This window comes from Plasmodium relictum (genome assembly GCF_900005765.1).
Source record: "Plasmodium relictum strain SGS1 genome assembly, chromosome: 14".
In the NCBI taxonomy this organism is placed as follows: Eukaryota; Apicomplexa; class Aconoidasida; order Haemosporida; family Plasmodiidae; genus Plasmodium; species Plasmodium relictum.
The window spans coordinates 117,888-140,474 of NC_041692.1; the positions used below are offsets into that span (position 1 = coordinate 117,888).

The following is a 22,587-nucleotide window of genomic DNA, read 5'->3' on the forward strand; positions in this document are numbered from 1 at the left end:
AAAAAAAATATTAAAGATTTTTTATTAGCATAAATCTTAGAAGACTATATGAATTTATATAAAAAATATACAAATTTTTTCTAAATATATATTTTGTAAAAATATTTAACTTTTATTCATTTTATTTTATTTTAAAAGATAAGAAAGATCTCTAATTTTTTTATATTTTCAATTCATCCTATATAATGCAAATCTCATTTTTTTTTTTGAATTTCCCTTTTTCTATAAATCCGTTATTACTTAAATATTTATAATATACTTTAAGAATTTCTCTAAATAAATAATATTTCAAATAGATAAGGATAATAATGATATATTTCAATAATCAAACTATTTAGTTTTTATTTTTTTATTGAAGTGTTATCTTTTATAGGAAATATATATATATTTTTTTTTATTTAATATGTTCCAATTTTATAATAAAATATATTATAAAAAATGAACTGCAAAAAAAAAAAAAAAAAAAAAAAAATAAAAATAGTGTTACAAAATGTTAATATAAAAACTAAAAAATAAACATAGATTTATAATTTAAAATTAAAATATTTAAATATACATTTCGTTATGCTAAAATATTTTCTTATTTTTTAAAAATAATATATCCTTACAAAAAAAAAAAAAAAAATTCTAAATGACAAAAAAATTATATTTCTTCGTTATAATATTATATATATCAATAAAAAATAAGCATCTTATAGATTATTATTTACTTTGCTATTGTACAATGAATTTTTTCATTTATATATTTTGTATAATATTTAATAAAATTGTGATTTTTTAAATATCTTTTTTCTTTTATTATTTATAATTTATTACTATTTTATTTCTATTTTTTTAATATTTGCTGTTTATTACTTTAACTTTTTTTTTTTTCCTTTTTTTCTATGATTTCTTAATATTTTTACTATTATTTAAAAAAAACAATATAAATATACATATATAACACAATTATTTGGTAGTTCAACAAGAAATAATACTTAAAAACAGTAAAAAAAACAATTCTAATTGTAGTAAAATTCCATAAAGTAGAAAATTACGAAAATGTCTGTACCTACCTTAGCTAATAAACCCGAAAATATTGATTTACTTGTATTAGGACCAGGAGAAAAAAAGTATATTTAAAAAATAAAAAAAGAAACAAAAACAAAAATAAATAACAAGCAAATATAATATAATTAAAAAAGAGAAAAATAAAAGATATTAACTATATAAGAAGCATATCAATAAAGAACATTTCTTATTTAAAACATATACATAATTTGTTATGTATATAATTTCACTTCCTTAAAGACCCAAATAAAACTTTCTTTGTTATATTTTAAATGGAATATACATAAAAAGAAAAATTATAAGATTATTTAGTAGAGAGTCATAATCCTTTATTATTTAAATTTTTTTATTATATAATTTTTTTAAATTTTATAATAATAAAAATATATATATATATATATATATATATATATATATATATCTTTTAAAAAATTTTCTTTTTTTATATCTAAAATTTTTATAGAGTTAAATGTATAATTTCTGAGAGGGGTGATTGTAACATATTTATAATAAAATTAGAAGATCACACATTAGGAAATTTAATAAAGCAGTAAAATTAAAATATTTAAATTTATATTAAAAAATAAATGAAAATTGAGTGTCCATTGCATTAAAAAATTATTTAACTATTTTTTTTTTTTTTTTTTACAAGACAACTTTGCCAAGATCCCAAGGTTACTTTTGCAGCTTATAGGCAGCCACATCCTCTTGAAAATTCTATTGAAATAACAATAAAACCGAAAGGATTTGCAGGAGTTAAACTTCTTTCTGATAATATAAATAATTTATTGTCTCAAGTTTCTAATTTAAAAGAATCTTTTATAGTAAATAAGAAAAAAAAAAAATAAATAGAAACAGAAACTTACATATATACATTTATCATATAATTTTTTTTTTTATTCTTTCAGAAAAGCGTCCAAAAATATAAAGAAAAGAACTCATATTACGAAGAATACTAAAGATTTTTATTTTTATATTTCATTATTTTCTCTTCTACTTTTTAAGCATTTAAAATATTTTTTAATACTATCACTTTTTTTTCTTCTCTTTAAAATTCTATTTTTCATTATATATATATATATATATAATTTCATTAATATATATATTTTTTTGTTCTACATAAATATTTTGTTAGAATTTCTTTATTGCAATTTATTTGTTTTTAATTACTTCTGAATTATATAATGGAAGTTTAGAAAAAAAATATTCTATTATTTATATTTAAAGATGTATATATAAATGTATATATATATATATATATATATATATATATATATATATATATATATATTTTTTTTTTTTTGTTGTATTAAAAATTCTTTTTTTTTCTTGTGTTATTTTCAATTCTTCCATTTAAATCGAAAAAAGAGAGGTATTGTTTTTTAAAGCATTACAAATTTATATATATATATTATTTTATTGCATTTGAGTTATTATTTTTCTAGCATATTTTTTTTTTTTTTTATATATATATATATTTGTTAAATAATTTTTTTTTATCTATTATTTTGATTAAAACAAAAAAATTTTTTAATTTTTTTTAAAAAAATTTATTTTTAAATAATATTAATTAAAAAAAAAATCAAGATACATGTATAATGTTTTTAAATATTATTGTATCAAATAAAAGCAAAAACTTTTATTAAAAACAAGTTGAAAAATGAGAAATTGTTGTAAAAAATTAAAAAATGTTTTATCAAAAATAATTAATAAATGCTAATGTACACACATATATCTTTATTTAATTATTTTTTATTTTTCATTAGCTCATTTGTTTCATCTTTAAAAAAAAAATAAAAATAAAAAAATAAAAAAACTTTAAAATAGTATATAATTCTTATGAAATGGAAAATTTATATTATTCAGATATCAACAATTCTGTTTTCTTAAGACATTATGACAATAATTTATTATTAGTTAATGGAAATAGAATTAAATTTTATGATTATGAAGAAAATAAAAATATAATTAGAGCTCGTAATATAGGTATATATAATATTAAAGATATAGATAAAAATGAAAAGATTGTATATGTTTCTAATAATGTAAAGTTAAAAAAACAACGCGGAAATAATATAAATGAAAGTGCATTAAATAATAATAATATTTTAAATAATGAAATTAATTCAAATAAAGAGGAAATTAACTATGTATGCATTGCTTTTGAACAAGGAAATGTATGGTTATGTTCACAAGAGGAAACAAGTAAGATGTTCATTTATGAAAAATTAATTTATAGAAAAGTTTGTGATATAATTAAAATTGAATTATTTGTTTCTAAAAATATTATCAATTCTTTAATACTATATAAAGACTATACTTTAATTTTCAACAATGAACAATTACAAAATTCCATTAAGTTCCCAACACATGAATACACTTATAATTTTTGTTTAAGTAATAACTATCAAAACATTGCATTATTTAATCATAATAATTTATATATTTATGATATTTTTAAAAGTAAATTTCAATTAGATAATAAAGAATCAAATATTAACGGAAGCTCTAATAATACAAATAATGATAATAATTGCATAGAAGTTAAAAATGTATTTGATTTATCAAAAAATTACAAGAATATATTAAATTGTGATTGGCATCCTAAGAATCACTGTATAGCATTATGCGGAAAAAAATCAGTTAGATATTTGACATTATATAATTATAAAGTTTATAATTTTTCTTGTACAGAGTTACATGAACAAATTATTAATTTGACGAAATTTATCACGATTTCAAATAATGTGATTTTATTAATTACTTTAAGTTGCGCTGATTATTTATTTTGTATATGGGAATTTGAGTTAGAGTGTTGTCTATATAAATTTAAAAGCGAATACTTAATATCTCATTTTGATCTCTCATATTTTAACAGTAACTTGCATATTTCTTTATTAGCAGAAGAAAGCCATTTGGCAAATGTAAAGTTATTAGATAAAAGTATTCTAAAAAAAATAGAATCCAATGATTCAGAAAAAGGTAGCAATGCTGAAGAAAGCAGAATTTATTCAAATGGTTATGAACACACAATTAGTGAAATAGCAAACAATAAATATAATACAATAAATAATAATGCTCGCAATTTCAATAACTATAAAAAGAAGAATTATAACATAAATGATTTTGAAAATGAAAAAGATATAATGCATTTAGAATATACTTCTCCTAGTAATGAAAATAGGAGTAGTGTTCACTCAGGAGATATTAATTTGAATAATTATAATAAAAAAAAAAGAAAAAAAAAAATATTTATTGATGATGATGAGACTGAAGAACCTTTTAATTTGTCATATAAAAAATTTGCGAAAGATAAAAACTTAGAAAAAGAAAATAAAAGGGAAGACAAGGAGGATCATGATTATGAAAATAAAAAAGTAGATAATATTAATCATATGAAATATTTAGAGAATGATGATCATATATATAATGGAAATGATAATAATAACAATATTGATGAAGAAAATGTTTATAATCCTAAAGAATATAATCTACAAAATTTTATAAATAAAAATAAAGATGTTTTAAGTAACAAGGAAGATAATTTCTTATTTGAAAATGATGATGACCAAAAGAGTGCAATTGGATTTAATAGTTACATTAAGGAAAAATTTGATGAACTAAAAGAATTAAAGAAACAACTAGATTCTTTGCAAAAGCATGTCATGAATTATTCTAAAATTAATCTTGATGATTTTATTGTTCTAGTTCCAGGTTTGTGTGAAGAACCTGAAAATATAAATGATCAATGGTGTATGTTTTGGAATGATATAGGTCATATAACAAAAAAAAAAGAAGGTAATAAAACTTATATTTACATATTCTTATTTAGAGGAGAAGAAGTTGGTAAAAAAAAAATAACAGATATATATAATGTAACTTGTGCATCTCTAAGTGCAAACGGTTTTGCTTTAGCTTCGAATCCATATGAAAAATCCCTATCTAAAAATAATAGCATACTATGTTTTCATAATTTAAAGGATAATATTGTTTGGAATAAGTATTTACCAACTGATGAATTTATAAAAGGGGTAGCTAATGGTAATAATTTTGTTGCTATTGTTACTTCAAATAATTTTTTAAGAATTTATTCTGTGTATGGTTATATTATCAATACTATTTTGTTGAAAGGCTTACCTGTTGCTATTTGTGCTTATGATTATTTACTTTTTGTTGTAACCTGTCAATATATTTTTGAAAATGTTAGAAGTTATAATATAAATAATATATATAACTGCACACTTTATAAAATTCATGAAAATTTTACTAATTTAAAAGCAAGTAAATATAACACATATCATATAACTATTTTATATGATGATATTTTATCCCTACCAGCATGTCATTATTTAAACTGGATAAATATGTCTAACTTTGGTATCCCTTATGTTAAAGATACCTCTAATTATATATATGGATTATATCCTTTATTTAAAAAAAATAACAATATTGTTTATGAATGGGTTCCTGTATTTAATTTAAATAATTTGAATGAGATAGAAGAAAAAGAAAGTAATTATCAAGTAAATGAGAACAATTTATCAAAAGAAAATGAAGAAAATGAGAAACTGGAAAATAATAATAATAGTAATGAGGATGAAGTAAATAATAGTACGCGTTGCAATTATTATCCTTTATATTTTGATAATTATGAACAAATATCTGTTATAAAATTACATAAAAATGAAGTAGAACCATGCTCTAATAAAATTGAAAGTTGTTTAGGATATAATGTAGAAAAAAAATATATTGTTATGAGTGAATGCAACTTAATGAAATATGAGAAATATGCTAATTTGCTACAAAAAAATCCAAATTTATCCTTAGATAATGATTCTAATAATGATGAATCAGCTGTATTACCCTGGGAACAGTATGATGAAATGAGATGTAGAGTGGACATTTACTGTAAACAATTATTTGCAAACATTTTTTATGATTACATGAACGATGAAAAAAATAAAAATGCTAACGATATGTTGAAATCTTTAAATAAGTTATATGACAAATGGATCATGAGAATGTTTGCTATACTTAAAAATGATAAAAAAAATCAAAAGTTAGCTGTTAAGATATCAAGATTATTTAAAAATATAAAAAATATGATGTTAGCCTTAAGTTTAGTAGATGATGAATATAGTACATTACATAGTGAACTTACAAATGAATATTTAAAAAGACAAATTAAAGATGAAACTTATAAAAATTACGAAGAAAATTTAAATTATGATGAAGATTATAAGGATGATGAACAAAATCGTAGAGAGATATATGAAAAATACTACAACACAAATCAAAATATATTAGAAGAAGAAAAAAAAAAATTTTTTAATTTTAAACAAAATGATCAAGTATTTATTAACCCTACAAAAAATAATTTAGAAAATAAAGAAAAAAAAGAAAGTAGATTCTTAGATAAATTTTTTACAGGTGTAACAAAGAATAAAAATTTTGATAATTTGTTTTCTCAAGAAAAAAAAAATACACAAATTAAAAAGAAATCTACTTTAGAGGATTTATTTGCAGAAATAAAAGAAAACTAAAAAACTAAAATAAATCATTTTTTTTAATAATAAATGAAAGCAATTAAAAATGAAAAATTAACATATGCAAAAATTAAATTAAAAAAAATGGAATTAAAATATAATAAAAGAGAGAGTAGCTTCTGATGTTTTATCAATTTTCTATTTTTATTAGACTTTTGGTTTTTTTTTCTTTTTTTTTTGGTTAAAAATTCAGATTTTTATTTTAAAAAAATTATATTTAAATGCTTTTATTATTTAATAATTTTTTTCAATTATTTGAATTACTTATTTTATATTTATCACCTATTTTAAAAAATTTTTTGAATTTTCTTCTTTATTTTACACTTAGCCATTTTATTGAAATTTAAAGTTGAAAAAAAAAAAAAAAAAAATTTTCTTATATTACTAATGTTTAATAGTTATATGTAATAATAAATATTTACTTTCATGTTCGTTTTTATTTTTTAGTTAAAAATTCCTTTAGATTTTATGTCTATTATTTTTTATGGAAAAACATTTATTTTTTAATATGATATTCATAAAAGGAAAAAAAAAAAATAAAATAAAATATACTAATAGTTAGATATATTAAATAGTTAAATTTAAGACATTTTTTATTAATAAATAATTTTAAATATAAAGATATCAAACAAAAAATTACAAAATATTAAAGCAGAAAAAAAATAAATAAATAAATAAATAAATAAATAATTCATATAAGCGTTTTATTTATTCTTAATTACGTCAGAAATATTTTTGTTATTATTATTTATGGGAATACTACATAATATTACGATATATATTTATTTATATGTTATGTAACTTCCAATGAATCTAATACATATTTTTCATTTTGTAATTTTCTTTTTGCCAATTTTCTTACGGCATTTAGCATTAAACGTTCTTTTCTGTTTTTACATTTAAAATTAATTATATCAAAAAGCTTTCTTTCTTTAAATCTTCTTCTTTTTGATGATAATTTTGATTTCATAAAAGGATTTTTAATATCATAAGCTAATGGTGCGTTTTTCTTCAAAATACAACTTGAGGAAGAACCAAAAAGTTTAAATGATGAATCATCACTTACTTCATTAGAATATGTGAGTTCATCTAAGTTTTTCTTAATCATCTCAAAAAATTTCTTTGAATCTATTACTTCTTCCTTTTTAAGTTTTTCATCATCATTTTGAGACTGATTTGTTCCATTTACTTGATCATTTTCGTTTTTTTCAGTTTCACCTAAAATATCTAGGGTATCATCATTTTTTTTATTAATTTCATCATCTATCTTTTGGGTTACATTTGTTGTATTTATTTTACCTAAATCTTTTTTAGTTTCATTTTTCTTGTCTATTTCATAGCTATTTTCTTGAGTTTCTTTCTTTTTATTTATATCACCATTTTTTTTTTTAATTTCTAATTGTTCTTTAAACTTATCGTAAAATTTAATTCTCTTTTGTGTAACAGGATCATAATATTTATTTATAAATGATTGTAATCCATTAATATAAAAAGGATTATTTTTGAATTTTTCATGAACAATTTCTAATATATGAAAGTAAGAAAATACATTTTTAAAGTTGAAATTATTTTTAGTTATAGCAAAATTCACATGTCTACTATAATTAACTTTAGCTTCCTTCTTATTTGACGAATACCAATAATTGTACTGATTAAATTTTCTACCTAATTTTTTATTTTTGTAGATATCTTTTATATTTTCAAATTCCTTTAAAATATTTTTATCATATTTAAAATATTTTTGATCAGGATCCAATTTACATAATTTTTCAGTTATTACAATATATGCACTATGTTTTTTTTTTAATTTTTGATTTATTTGATTCCTAATATGGCCTTTTCTTTTCCTTTTTTCTAAAGTGTTTTTATATTTGTACTTAAATTTTTTAGTCATGTATAATTTAAAAAGTTTTCTAGAATTATATAAATTTAAAAAGTTTAATATTTTAATGTTTCTTTTTACATTAAAAGATCTTTTCAAATAATCTTTATTACATTTAACTAAAAAGTATGATGTTTCGTAGTTTTTTAGAATTTTAATAAGAAATATTAATATTAGTTCAATTAATATAAAATTGAATTTCATTCTATCCGATCTATTAATAGTTTTATTTTATTCTTATTTATTATTAGATTTTTTTTTTTTTTTTTTTTTTGAATGTATATTTAAATGTTAAAACATTTTTAACATACTCTTTAGCTTTATGTCAACTTCATTCCTATTATTTTAAATGAATATATTATTGTCATTTGTTTCTTTTCATTTAATATTAAAGTCTATTTCTATACGTATTCTGTGTATTTCCTTAAGAATATATCAAAAGAAAATTTACATTTTTCTTATTACACAAAAAAAAAAAAAAAAAATAGTGTATAATTTTTATTGTTCCATTATATTTATATATATTTTATAAAAATAATCGTATCAACTATAAAAAAAATAATAGTATGTGCTGCTAAAATATTATCAAAAAGGAAATATGTTTAATATATAATGCATATTACAAGTATTTATATAATAATAATGTATTTATTTATCACTACTCTCATTTATTAGCATGTTTATGCTTTTTTATATAGGTGGTATTTTCCTTTTTTATTCGTTAATTCATTCATATATTTACACATATATTAACAATTGTATTTATAAAAATATCTATCTTTTTTTTTAATGTTATTTTTTAAAATATTCTTTATTTTATTTTTTTTTTTTTATACTTAAAAATGTTTATCACATTATTCTAAAGAAAAAAACTTATCCAAAATATAAAATTCATTTAAATAAATAAAAAAAAAAAAAACTTACAATAATTTAATGGTATATCCATATAAAAAAATTTTGTAAAATTTTTTTGTAATGTTTTTTTAAATAATTAAAAAAAAAAAAAATCATAATATAAAAAAATTTACACCGCTAATAAAAAAAAATAAAAATTGTTCATATATAAATACATATTATGTAAATATAAAATAAGAAATAACAGAAATAAAACTATAAAATAGGACTATTAAAAATATAATAATAAAAAATGAATGCGTTTTAAAAAAAAAGAAAAATGATTTTCAGATACTATACTTCATTAATCTTATATAAATTTGAGAAAAATGAGTTATCTAATAGGTATAAATACTTTTTAAAAAAGGAATTAAATCATTTTAATAATAAAACAGTGAATAATTATTCAACATTTAAAATAAAAAATAATAAGAAAAAAGAGAATAATAATGTTTTATATTTGTTAAATAATAATATTGTATATCAAAAGAATTTTCCTTTTTTTCATTGCAATAAAAAAAATTATAGCATTAATAAAAATGTAAATATAAAAAAACAAAATTTTTTTTACAATGATATAAAGCTTTTTAGTGGAAGGAGTGGGGGGTTAAAAAGAAAAAAGAAAAGAAAAGAAGAAAGAATGGTAAATACATGTTCAGCAAAAAGATTAGAATTCTTTTATCCAAAAAAAAAAAGAAGACAACGTATTGGACTAATTCAAAATAGTAGAAAAAATATTGTTTATGATAATATTCTAAAAAGATTTTTGGTTTACTATTATAAGCAAGGAATTCAGGTATTTAGAAGTTTTAGTTGCAAGAAGAAAAAAAATTTTGAATCTGCTAGAAATAAAGCTATTATATTATCGAAACAATTTCATAAAAAATATAGTAGTGAAAAAGCAAATGAAGAAAAAAATAAAAATAAAGCACCTTTAAATATTAATGATAGTAATTTAATTGCAAAATATAATAATGATTTAATAAAACATATAAAAGTTATTCCTGATAAAAATAAAAGTGGATATAGAGGGGTCTTTTATGAACCTTCTCATCACGCATATATTTGCGTATATAATGAAGCAGGTGTACGGAAATTTCAAATTTTTAAAATTCAAAATAATGATTATCTAGAAGCATATAATTTAGCTGTAATGTGTAGAAGATATAAACTTTTTAAAAATTTTCAATTTGTTTCTCAAAGAAATAGAATAAGAAGTGGTAGAGTTCATCTTAAGTAAAATTGCTTTTATATGTACACATATGATTAATTGTAAAGTTCAAAAAAAAAAAATAAAATAAAAATAAATTGAAATATATAATTATAAAGAATGTTATAATGGATTTTACAAAAGAAAAAAAAATAATTACGTAGTTTTTATAATTAATTTCATTGTACTAAAAAACGAGATATTTAATTTTTTTTTTTTTTTTTGTTTTTGTTTTTGTTTTTGTTTTTTTTTTTTTTTTAATGATGAATAGTAAAAATTACATATTTAAAAATTAATTATAAAGGATAAATTAATTATAAAATTATACATAAATTTAATGTATCACTAATGATGTTTCTTCTAAAAGTAATATTATTTATAAATACAAAATTTCTTATGTATATATATAAATGAAAAATAAAAAAAAATTTCCAAAATTTATGAATAATAAAGTGTATAATTATTCCGATTCTGAAGTAGTATTACGTTTCTTAATCAAAACGCGACTTACGTATTCAAGTAATTGGTTGTATTTTTTTGTTTCCATTTTCTCCTTTAATAAATCTATTTTTGTTTTATATTGATTTTCATCAAATATTTCCAAGACATATTTAATACAACTTTCTCCCTATAAAAAAATAAAGTAAACAAATTAATAAAGTAAAAATAAAAAAGAAAAATATAACAAAATAAACAGCAAATATTTTAAATAAATATAATATTATAAAACATAAATGAAAATATATATATATATATGTATATTTTACCAATAATTTAAAAACGGGTAAAGTATTAAATAATGCTAAGAATATATTGTCTATAATAATAAAAAAATTTGGTATATTTTCTTTATAAATATTAGCTTTTTTCTTAAAAATATTTTTAAGTCCCTTAAAATAATATCTGTGTAATTCAATAGATATCATAATTAAAGGAGGTAATTTTAAATAATTGATAATATTATAAATGAACAATAAGCAATCATCATCATATCTTGATAGATTATAAAATATTTGATAGCATATAATTTGTAAGCTGTTTATTTCATCCTTTAGCATATGTATATATAACTGCTTAAATGTATCAAGTAAATTTTCTTTTTTTAAAATATCATAAAAGTTATTGATTTCACTAATATGTAACATAAAATGATAAGTGTTTATATCTAAAGTAGACTTTAATGTTAAAATGCTTTCTAAATATTGCTTTTTATTTTGTATATGAAAAAAAATTAGCAATATATATACTTTGCAAGAATAAAAAGATATTTCCTTGTTACTATGATTGAAAAGTGTTTTAATAGAATTTATAATTTTATTTAAAATATTTTTTACATTAACATCTGCAGTATTTAATATATTGGATAATATCATTAATATAGTTATAGAGGTTTGCACATTAACTTGTGTATTAATATTATTTAATAAATCATTAATAAGTAAATCTACTTTTGATAATTTTTTTTCTGATATAATATTTAATATATGAATAATTTGATTTTTTAGTTTTTCGTTATTTAATGATTTTATTATACATGTTTGAAGTTGAGGTATCAATGGCTTTATATAATTACTTCCTTTTTTAATCAACACTTCAAAAGTTGAGAAAATATAATATTTTGCTTGTTCTATGTATTTATTAGTTAATATACGTATTAGTATACCAGATATTTTTAAAATGAAAAAATTCGAAACTTCTGTATTTGTATAAACAAAAAGTTTTCTTAATATATCAATTGCTTTGATTTTTATATCTGAATTAGTTGATAATAAAATTACATTAGTAAACATATTTATGAAAGAAGCAAATAATCGTTTATTTAAATTTAATCCTACTATTTCATATTTATCATCAGGTATTTCTTTTAAATTATTATCAGTGCAATATTTATTTATAATACTATTAAATAAATCAATATAACTATAATTATTATCTAGTTTTTTAATTAATTCAATTAAATATACATAAATGGTTGACGATATATCCAATACATTCTTGTTTAAATCAATTAATGTATAATTTGACAAATAATTTAAATAAACTGTTATCCTATATATGTTTAAAATATTAATTTTTTTGTTTATTTTCTTTCTTTTACTATTATTATTATTTTGGTCCACTGTACTGTTATCATGAAATGATGTTATGTTTTCACTTGTAACTAAGGAAATATCTCCGTCATTTATTATATCCAACAAATATTTAAAAATTGATAAAATTATTTCTCTAATTTTTCCATTTTCTTCTTTATATTCATATATCTTTAATTCTTTTAATTTGTTTGCATCTGTTATTATTGTATAATTCTTCATTAAATCTACATAATTAATTCCTTCAGCTTTAGAATCATTCTCACATTTACATAATGTACTGTAAGATAAATCTATTTTACTAGAATATTTCTTCAGTTCAGCAAATATTATTTCTGTAAATGTGTCTATATTTTTTTCATTAATATATTTTAGAAAATCTTTTAAACATCTTGCTATGTCTTGCAAATCTATTTGAGTTTTATAAAAGTATTCGTATGTATTATTTTTTTCCTCTTCTTTATTGAATTCTTCGTTTATTCCGTTTTTTATATTTTCATTAGATATAGTACTTTTCTTATCATATTCATTTTCTTCTTTGTAGTTGGAAATAATAGCAGAATAATTTTTAATATCATATCCATCACTTAAATGTATTGAATTGTATAAAATTAAATTGATAAATATTTTAAGAATTTTAGTGAATAAATTTTTATACGTACTTAATTTTGCATATGAAATATATGATAATAATTTTAATTTAGCAACGTTATAAGGTGGTTTAAATACATTAGCTAAAATAAAATCTAGAACTAAATCTGTATGAACATTTAAAAATATTTTTATACTTTTAAAATTTATAATCTGTTTAGAACTGAAATCTCTCATACTAGTTGTAGACTGAGTAAGAACATTATTAAATATATCACTTATAATATTTTTCAAAATAGATGTATCAATATTTCTTAATAGTGAACATAGCATCTTTATTTTATCTGAAGTATTTTTATGATAAGCCAATTCTTTGATCATATAAATAATATTATGAATATGACTAACAATTAAATTATCAAATTTGTTTTTAGAAAAAATTTCATAAAATCCAAGCGATATACCTTTTCTTATAGAAATATATTTCGTTGTTTTAAACTCTTTAATCATATTATCTAAAATAAATTCTAAAGAAGAAGAATCTGTTTTAAAAACTAAGTCACCTAAAGATAATGCACTAATTACTTGTTTAAAATTATTCTTAGAAGATAAATTCTGAGTAATTTTTTTTAATAATATAGGCCACATTTCTTGTAATATCCTTTTATTAACATAATTTTTATATATATTATAAGCTGCTTGTCTTACATTCATATTTTTATCATTTTTCATTATACATATTAAAGATAACATAAAATAAAATCTTTCATGTAATATATGTAATAATTCTATATCCTTTTCTTCTTTATTTATTTCTAAATTTTTTTCAATTAATATATTTAATAAAATAACGCAATCCTTTCGCAACCTCCAGTAACCATTATAAATTTTATTTTCAATGTTTTTTAAAATTAAAGAAGTGTTATTTCTAGAATAAATACTAATAAGAACTTTGCAAGCCCTTAAAGAAATATCTCTTATTTTTTCATTAGTATCATTTAAACATAACATTAATTTTTGTAAAATATTTTTTAAAAACTTTTCTGTATAATTTTGTTCACACTCAGGCATATAAATAAAAAATCCAATTAATCCTTCTTTTGCATTTCCATTTTTTATAATTTTTTTATCATATCTTAATTTCCAGTTTATTAAATCATCATCTATATTTATGAGATACTCATCATTTTCATTTTTTTTTATTAAATAATAACCATTTAAATAATCATATTTTTTTTCATTATTTTTACATAATGAAGAATCACTTTCACTTTCTCCATCATTATATTCTTCATAATATTCTTCCTCATCTTCGTCATCATCATCATCATCATCATCTTTATAATATGTTTCCTTAACTTCATTATCTTCGTCATCATATATATCGTAATCATCATCATCTACCTCAAAATCATATTCTTCTTCATTATCTTCATCATTATCTTCTTCATTTTCATCTTCATCAGCATCGTCTTCATCATCTCCACTGTAAACTTCTTCTAAATTATCTTCATCATCATAATCTTCTTCTTCTCCCTCTTCTTCTTCTCCCTCTTCTTCTCCTTCCTCTTCTTCCTCTTCATCCTCATATTCTAACTCCTCTGTATATTCCTCTTCTGAATACTCTATTTGTTTCACTTGTTTCTTATTACATTGTTTTTTTTTCTTACTGTTTTTATTTTTTTTATTTTCTTTGTCATTTTTATTTTCAAATTTAGTAATGTAATCTTTATTTTTTTTTTTTTTTTTTGTTTGTTTATTTCTTATTTCAATATATTTCTTTATATCTATTAAACGTATAATTTTAGAGATAAAAGTATTTGCAATATTTTCTGAACATTTAGATAAAATGGAAGATAAACATAAAGCAACTCCACTTTTTTCAACAGAAGAAAAAGTATTTATAAGAATATTAAAAATAAACTGAATATAAAACAATTTTTGATTCTTATCTAAAAACTGGCTAATATTTCCTATAGATTTAGCAGTCAGATATCTTATGTCAGGTATAGCATCATTTAATAAAACTATTAGTGTTTCAAATATATTATTGTAATAAATTATAAATAATGATTGATCTTGAACTAGATATATTAGGAAATAAAATATTTGTAGCGATTTCTTTTTTATTTCTAATCTTATATTATTTATACCTTTTTTAATAATTGGGAATAATAAACATAAGGAAATATTATCAATTTTAAATTCAAAAGATATTGAAGAGAAAATATCTAAAAAATCATTTAAATGAACATCATTTGGAGAATAAATACATAATAGTAACTGTCTACTTATATTTTTCATTTCATTATTAGGAATCATTTTTTCTAATTTATTGAAAATTTTAATACATATTTCTTTCACTTTAGTATTAGTTTCTGCTACTAATTCACAAAGTAAATTGATCAAATCTACTAATGTATAGTTATCTATATAATTAATGAAGTCAAATTTAGAAATTATTAAATGTAGGGTATCTAAATATGAAATTATATCTTTATTTTTAGTGCTAGAATTTTTTAAATTCAAAATAATAAATGGTAAAATTTTTTTCATACCATATTGACTTATATCATTTAGGATTTCTTCAATAATACTAATTCCTAAAACCTTTATATTGTTAACATTATCTTTATAGCATTCTAATAATAATTTAAAATTTTTTAATATGTATGGTTCAAACTTATACTTTAACACTTTGAATAAGCTTCCATATGTCAAATAAAAACTCTGTCTTTTAATAACATCTTCTGAATGAATATTAGAATTTACTTTTTCTAATATTTTATGTTTTTTTAATAAATTCATACCATGTGCTTTTATTGCACTACCTAATAATAGGCAAGATCCTTTTCTTATTTTTAATTCTTTGTTATTAAAAATTATATAAAATAATTTATCTAGTAAAATATTTATATCATAAGTTTCTAAATAAATTAAGCTATTTGTGTTTTCTTTTTCATTTTTTAATTTTTTTTTATTTTTAATTGCTTGTATACTTCCATTTACTTCGTCATTATTACTTAACTTATTATTTTTACTATTCTTATTTTTTCCTTTTATATTATTTACTATATCTTCGTTCCTTATATGTGATTCATGTATTCCATTTTTGTTATTATTACTATTGAAATTGTTATATTCCTCATTTAAAGTACCTTCCTTTATATCGTTATAATCATCATCTGATTCCTTATCATTTTTTAAATTTTCTATAAATTTTGGTATTATTATACTAATTTCAATTTGTGTAAAATTATCAGTTTCTTTATGTAATATTTGTTCTATTAATTTATTCAATAATTCTAATGATTCATTTTTTAAATTGGAACCTAAACATCCATAAAACATTACAACTATTAAATCTAATGTATTTTTATGTTTACTTTTTTTATTGTCTCTATATTTATTTAACACATTATATATTCTTTTAAATGATTCTCTCATTTCTTTTTCATTTTCTATTTTAGTAACATTATCAATTGCAGATGATGAAGATGAAGAATAATCAAAGGATTCCCCTAAATTACTATAATCTGATAATTCATCATTATTATTAAGCATTTTCTCTTTACCGATATCTTTTTTATTTTTATTAATATTTCTTTTTTGCTCCTTCTTTTTTTTAAATTTTGATATGTACTCATTGTATGAATTAATCAATGAACTACCACATATAATGACATAGTCTTTTATTTTATCTATGTCATTTTTTTCTTCTAAACATAAACCTAATAAAAAATTTAAAATAAACTCTACATCATCAATACTAGTAATATAATAAGCTTTAGATAAATGTTCCAATGTTTTCAATATTCCTATTTTTCCATATTCCTTAAAAGTTATGTATTTTGATGTTAATTGTATTATTAATTGCTTTGTATTTTTTTTTTCTGTACATCCTACGATTGCTTTACATACCATATTCTGAAAATCTAAACATTCTTTTTGTAAAGAATCTATTAGCTTATACTGATCACTTACACATGGGATTTTTAATATGGATATAATTTCTTTACAGTAATGTTTTGTTTCTTTATTATAATCATTTTTGTATATATTTATGTAATTATATATTAATTCATTCTTGAATATTTCCATTTCTACATCTTCTTTTTCTTTATTTTTTATATATTTATGTAAAGACTTAATTATAACATTTCTGCGTTTTTCATTTTCTGTTATACAAAATTCCAAAAGTGTTTTAATATTTTTTTTATTTAACAAATAAGAGTTAAAGTTATTTAAAAAGGATTCTAGCTCTATGTCAAGATCTGGATATTTCGAAAAAGAAATTTGTAAACATTTTAAAGCATCTTCATCATTTATTTTTGTTTTTGAATGTAGTAATATGTCTAAAGTTTTTAATATATTTAAAGTTATATTTTTATCATTTATAATGTTAATGCTATGAAAAACTATTGGAAACAAAAATAGTGTTAACACATATGATATTTTTTCGTTCATATTAAATGAACTAAAAATCATTAAAGCTGTTTCATCTGCTTTGTTATATTTACTTATTTTATATAAACATCTTGTAATTTTATTTTTGCATTTCAGCAATTCAGTACTAATCATATTATCAATTATTATATTTAAATATTTCTGAGAATATCTAGATGTCAAATCATTTTTTAAAAATATCATAATTTTCTTTATAAGTAAATTTATATATTTGGTATCGTATACATCATTAATATAACTCATCTTTTTTATACATTTCAAAAGGTATTTATTTCTTTCTATTTTTTCATATATATTAATTCTTATTTCATTTTGTTTCTTTATTTCTTCTTTTTCTAATTCTTCTTTTGTCATGCCTTTGTTTTTATTACATTTTTTCTCTTTTGTTTGATTTGTATTCGCTTTTCTATTTTTATTAAGCTGCTCTTCCATTATTAACTCAGCTGTCTCTTCTCCATACGTTGAAACTAAATGTTTATTTCTTTTTAAATTTTTGCTTTCAATTACTACTGTTGGTTGATAAACATTCTTATCTACATATAAAAAGTCATAAGGGCATTTACAAATTTCTATTTCCTCATCTTTTATATTTTCTATGCTTTTGTCATCTAACATGTCTATCAATTTGCTTGTTAAAAAAATTAGTTTTTCTTTAATCTCTAAATTTTTTATTGTGAATAATCCATTTTTACCTGTACTTTCAGGCATTTCAACATCATTTTTATTATCATATGTAGAAATATCTCTTTTATTTCTATCTAATATATTTTCTTCCTTGGATGTAAAGGAATCTTTTTTTTCTAAGATATAAAAAATTTCAACTAAATTAAAGCATAAATTTTTATGTAAATCGTTGTTGTAATAATCATAACCTTTTAAAACAAAATTTATAATTATTTCAAAGTTCACATTATTTAATATTTTGTTTGATATAAATTTTTTTATTTTTTTTCTACTTTTGGGATTAGTCAAATTCTTATAAAATATTTGAGGATGGCATAAGCAAAGAAGTAACAAAGTATAACAATTTTCTCTTTCATTATTATCAAAATCAATTTTTGTTACGTAGGAAAAAAGAAAAAAAAGAAATTTTCTTAAAATATAATAATTTGTATTTTGTAAAAGGGAATTATTCCAGTAAATAAATAAATAATTGTATAAATTACACAAAATTAATTGATATATGTCCTTTTTCATTAGTAATATATCTAAAAGCATATCAAAATCATCTAAAAAATTTTGATACTCATAATTATTTTCATTACTTACGCATTTTTTTAAACTTAATATATAATTCCCGCAATTTTTTCTTTTTTTCTTTTTTAATTCTATTTTATTATTTTTTTCTTGTAGATAATGAAGCATACATAATATAATAAGAGTACAAAGCATATTCAAATGATTTATATTTATTTTTTGTACATCTTTTTCTATTTTTTTATCTTCTTTTTTGTTTACTTGTGAAATATTTATATTTTTATTACTTTTATTATCATTGGTATTTAATAATATTTGTACTTTTTCTTTTTCAATATGATCAAGGGAAATATATTTTAAAAAATCATTGTTTATGCTATTTGTATACTCAGGGATTATTTTCTTATTTTCTATATATATAAAATGAAGTAGTAAACAAAGAGAATACATGTAAAAAAAGAATTTATCATAAGGAATTTTTTTTATTTCATTCATATCAAATAAATAAAAAAGTTCATTTTGGTTATATATGCTTTTAAACAAAATTTCATTTATATAATTATTTACGTTTATAGATGGAAACTTGTTTTTTATAACTAAAAATAATAACAAATTAACACCATATGTATATTTCAATATTTGTTTCGTCAAGCATAAATTTAAATGAGATTTAAAAGCTGTTAGCATTTTTTCATTTACTTCAATAACAGAAATAGAATGTAAATAAAATAATATACAAAAATACAAAAACTTTTCATTATTTTTTCCAAATTTTTCTAGTATTTCAAAAACATTGGAAGAAAAAGCATTATATATATCTTTATCATTTTTAAAAATGCTGCATACGTTTTTTATAAAATCTAATGATTCTAATTTAACATCTTCATTTAAATCATTTTTTAAATAATTTATTATAATATTTTTGTTTGAAATAACAATATCCTTTAATTCTTTATTTTTGTTAGTAGAAAGTAAATATTTTATGCTCCTTAGAAATATAACTTTTTCATTAAATTTAATAATATTTAACTTTTTATTGTTTTCAAACAAAATTTTTAATATAGAATCATGGTCATTATTAATGTGAAATTTATGTAAAATGATTAAAAATAGTAAATTACTGTTTTCAATATTTTTTTTTTTTTTTACATTTATAACAATTTCTAACAAATCATAAAAATGATCTTTATTATATAATTCACTGTAATAATAAAATGGAGTCGAATTTGTTAAAGCAGCTTCATCAAACCTATGAATTTGTTTTAATATAATGCTAAATATTTTTTCATCTTTTAGATTTCTAAAGAAAAATTTAAATGATTTGTTAATTTTTAGTGATATTTCTTCACTTGAATTTAAGTGATTACTAAAACAGTTTACAAATGTTTCCATATACTCTTCTCTATTTAACAAATTATTATTACTGCTGTACATGAATAAACTGAATGATTCAACAAATATATAAAAAAAATTATCTTTTGTAAATTTATTTAAAATGAATTCAAAGTCTTCATTAAGTTTATTTTTATATTCATTTTCGTGTATCCCTTTATTCATTTTAAATATATTATTAAAAAATATAATTAATTTATGAATAATACATTTTTTTATATTACGAAATTTATTACTTAATTCATTATATTTTTTATTACTATAAAACAAGCTGTCTAAGAAAGCTAAACAATTCACAAACAAATCACTAAATGTTGTATTATTCTTTAGTTCAGTTAATGTGTCATAAAAAGTACAAATATAAAAAAATCTTTTACATACTAATGCTCTATCAAAATAACTAATACTCCTATTATCTAATTTTTTTAAAATATATTTAAATATATTTTTTTTCAAATTTATATTGTTTATTTCACTTAATGATTTAGAAAAAATATATAAACAAATACTTAAATTATTCTTCAAATACTTTTCATCTTTTACAAATAATACTAAATTAATAAATCGAGGGACAATTTGTTCGTTATTTCCATCTTTTAAAATATCCTCTATATCATTCTTAAGCAATTGTATATTTTCATTTATCTTTTTTTTTGAATATAAAAATTCAAAAATATTATCTATATTATTTTTTTCGCTCAACATTTTCCAATTATTTATGAGAATAAGTAAATACAAAAATATATTATATATATGTAACTAAAAATATATAAATTTATTATAATAATATATTAAATATTTATATATCTATATTTTTTTTTTATCATGTTTTTATCTATATAAATAAATATATGTATTTTTTCATTTTTTTAATTTTTTAACTTTTTCATTAAAAAATCATGCAATAATGATTACCTCGCATGTTTCTAATTTTTTTATGTGTAGCTTTTTTTTTATTATTATTCGATATGAAAGATAAATATAAAATTGAGAATACAAAAATATATATTTTCTTCTCTAAATATAGAAAAAGTTATTTTTATGTATTTGCTTTATAAAGATCTTGTATAAATTTAATTATATTAATTTTAATTAAATTATTTTATTCTTTTTTTTAAACAGATTAAAAAAAAAAAAAAATCTGATATATTATTTTTTTTTTTTTATTTAAAATATTATTAGAAAAAAAAAAAAAAAAAACAGAAAAAGATATATATATATATATATATATATATATATATATACAAAAATAGAATAGTATTAATTCAAAAAATTAAACAAGCATTTAAATTCAAATAAGTTGTACTTCAAAAATTGTATTAAAAAATTATATTAAAAATTAAAATTTCATCTTTTTTTTTAAAAAATAACACATTAAGAAAATATATATATTTAAAATAATCAAGAGAAAAAAGGAAAAAGGAAAAAGATAAAACAAAAAAATGGAAAAAAAGAATAAATTAAAAAATTTTTTTTTGTTTCATTTAAAATAAATGTTTATTAATAAATTTAATAAAAAGCCTTTAACTTATATATTTCACTTTTTTTTTATTTTGTATTCAATGTATAGAAATTAGTATTAATAGATGTAACTTTTTTTTTTTCTGTAATTTATAATAATTAACAAAAGTGTATAAAGCAACAATTTTTTATTTTATTTTTAATTAATAAAATTTTCATATTTTTATTCATGATGTTTACTGAAACAAATAGTATTCAAGTATATAATTTAAAAAAAAAAAAAAAAAAGTCATAAAGAAATTAATATTTAAAACAATAAATGAGCTTTCTTTTTTTCTTTTTTCCAGAATAAAATAAGTAAGGAAGACATTGAAAAAAATATTTATTTGTATAAAGAATTATGTAGAGAATTAAAATGTGATAATAAAGATAATGAAATAAAAAAATTTATTAGCACAATAAATTGTTCTTCAATAAATAATCAAATAGAACATAAAGAAGATTATCAAAAAATTTTTAGAACACTTTTAATGAATCATAAAACAATGGAGAAATTAAATAAATATATAAATGATTCAAATATTATAAAATAAAAATAGAGACCAAAAAAAATACAAAAATATATATACATATAATAATTTATATAAATAAATATTTAAAAATAATAAATTTTAGATTATTAATTTTTTTTTTTATTCTTCTCACATTTTTTAATTGGATACAATTTTTATATATATAATATTTGATTATTTATTTATTGTTTTTTATGTTTTTTTCATTTTTCTTTTTTTTTTTTTATTCTTCAAA

The 22,587-nt window shown here is 18.2% G+C and overlaps 5 protein-coding genes across 5 annotated transcripts; 3 read left to right on the forward strand and 2 right to left on the reverse strand.

Moving 5' to 3' along the window:
* Positions 1–1,041: 1,041 nt before the first annotated feature.
* Positions 1,042–2,009, forward strand: PRELSG_1402700 (DNA-directed RNA polymerase 2, putative; the record flags this gene model as incomplete). The annotated part of the gene is made up of 4 exons (XM_028679068.1): positions 1,042–1,112; positions 1,514–1,600; positions 1,703–1,874; positions 1,959–2,009. The coding sequence occupies 4 exons, from the start codon at positions 1,042–1,044 to the stop codon at positions 2,007–2,009; spliced, it is 381 nt and encodes a 126-aa protein (XP_028534818.1).
* An 885-nt stretch (positions 2,010–2,894) lies between these two features.
* Positions 2,895–6,593, forward strand: PRELSG_1402800 (conserved Plasmodium protein, unknown function; the record flags this gene model as incomplete). The annotated part of the gene is made up of 1 exon (XM_028679069.1): positions 2,895–6,593. The coding sequence occupies one exon, from the start codon at positions 2,895–2,897 to the stop codon at positions 6,591–6,593; it is 3,699 nt and encodes a 1,232-aa protein (XP_028534819.1).
* A 796-nt stretch (positions 6,594–7,389) lies between these two features.
* On the reverse strand, positions 7,390–8,682 carry PRELSG_1402900 (conserved Plasmodium protein, unknown function; the record flags this gene model as incomplete). The annotated part of the gene is made up of 1 exon (XM_028679070.1): positions 7,390–8,682. The coding sequence occupies one exon, from the start codon at positions 8,680–8,682 to the stop codon at positions 7,390–7,392; it is 1,293 nt and encodes a 430-aa protein (XP_028534820.1).
* A 970-nt stretch (positions 8,683–9,652) lies between these two features.
* Positions 9,653–10,612, forward strand: ApiAP2 (transcription factor with AP2 domain(s), putative; the record flags this gene model as incomplete). The annotated part of the gene is made up of 1 exon (XM_028679071.1): positions 9,653–10,612. One exon carries the CDS (start codon positions 9,653–9,655, stop codon positions 10,610–10,612), a length of 960 nt encoding a protein of 319 aa, XP_028534821.1.
* A 430-nt stretch (positions 10,613–11,042) lies between these two features.
* PRELSG_1403100 (conserved Plasmodium protein, unknown function) lies at positions 11,043–21,024 on the reverse strand (the record flags this gene model as incomplete). The annotated part of the gene is made up of 2 exons (XM_028679072.1): positions 11,043–11,210; positions 11,350–21,024. 2 exons carry the CDS (start codon positions 21,022–21,024, stop codon positions 11,043–11,045), a joined length of 9,843 nt encoding a protein of 3,280 aa, XP_028534822.1.
* Positions 21,025–22,587: the final 1,563 nt, after the last annotated feature.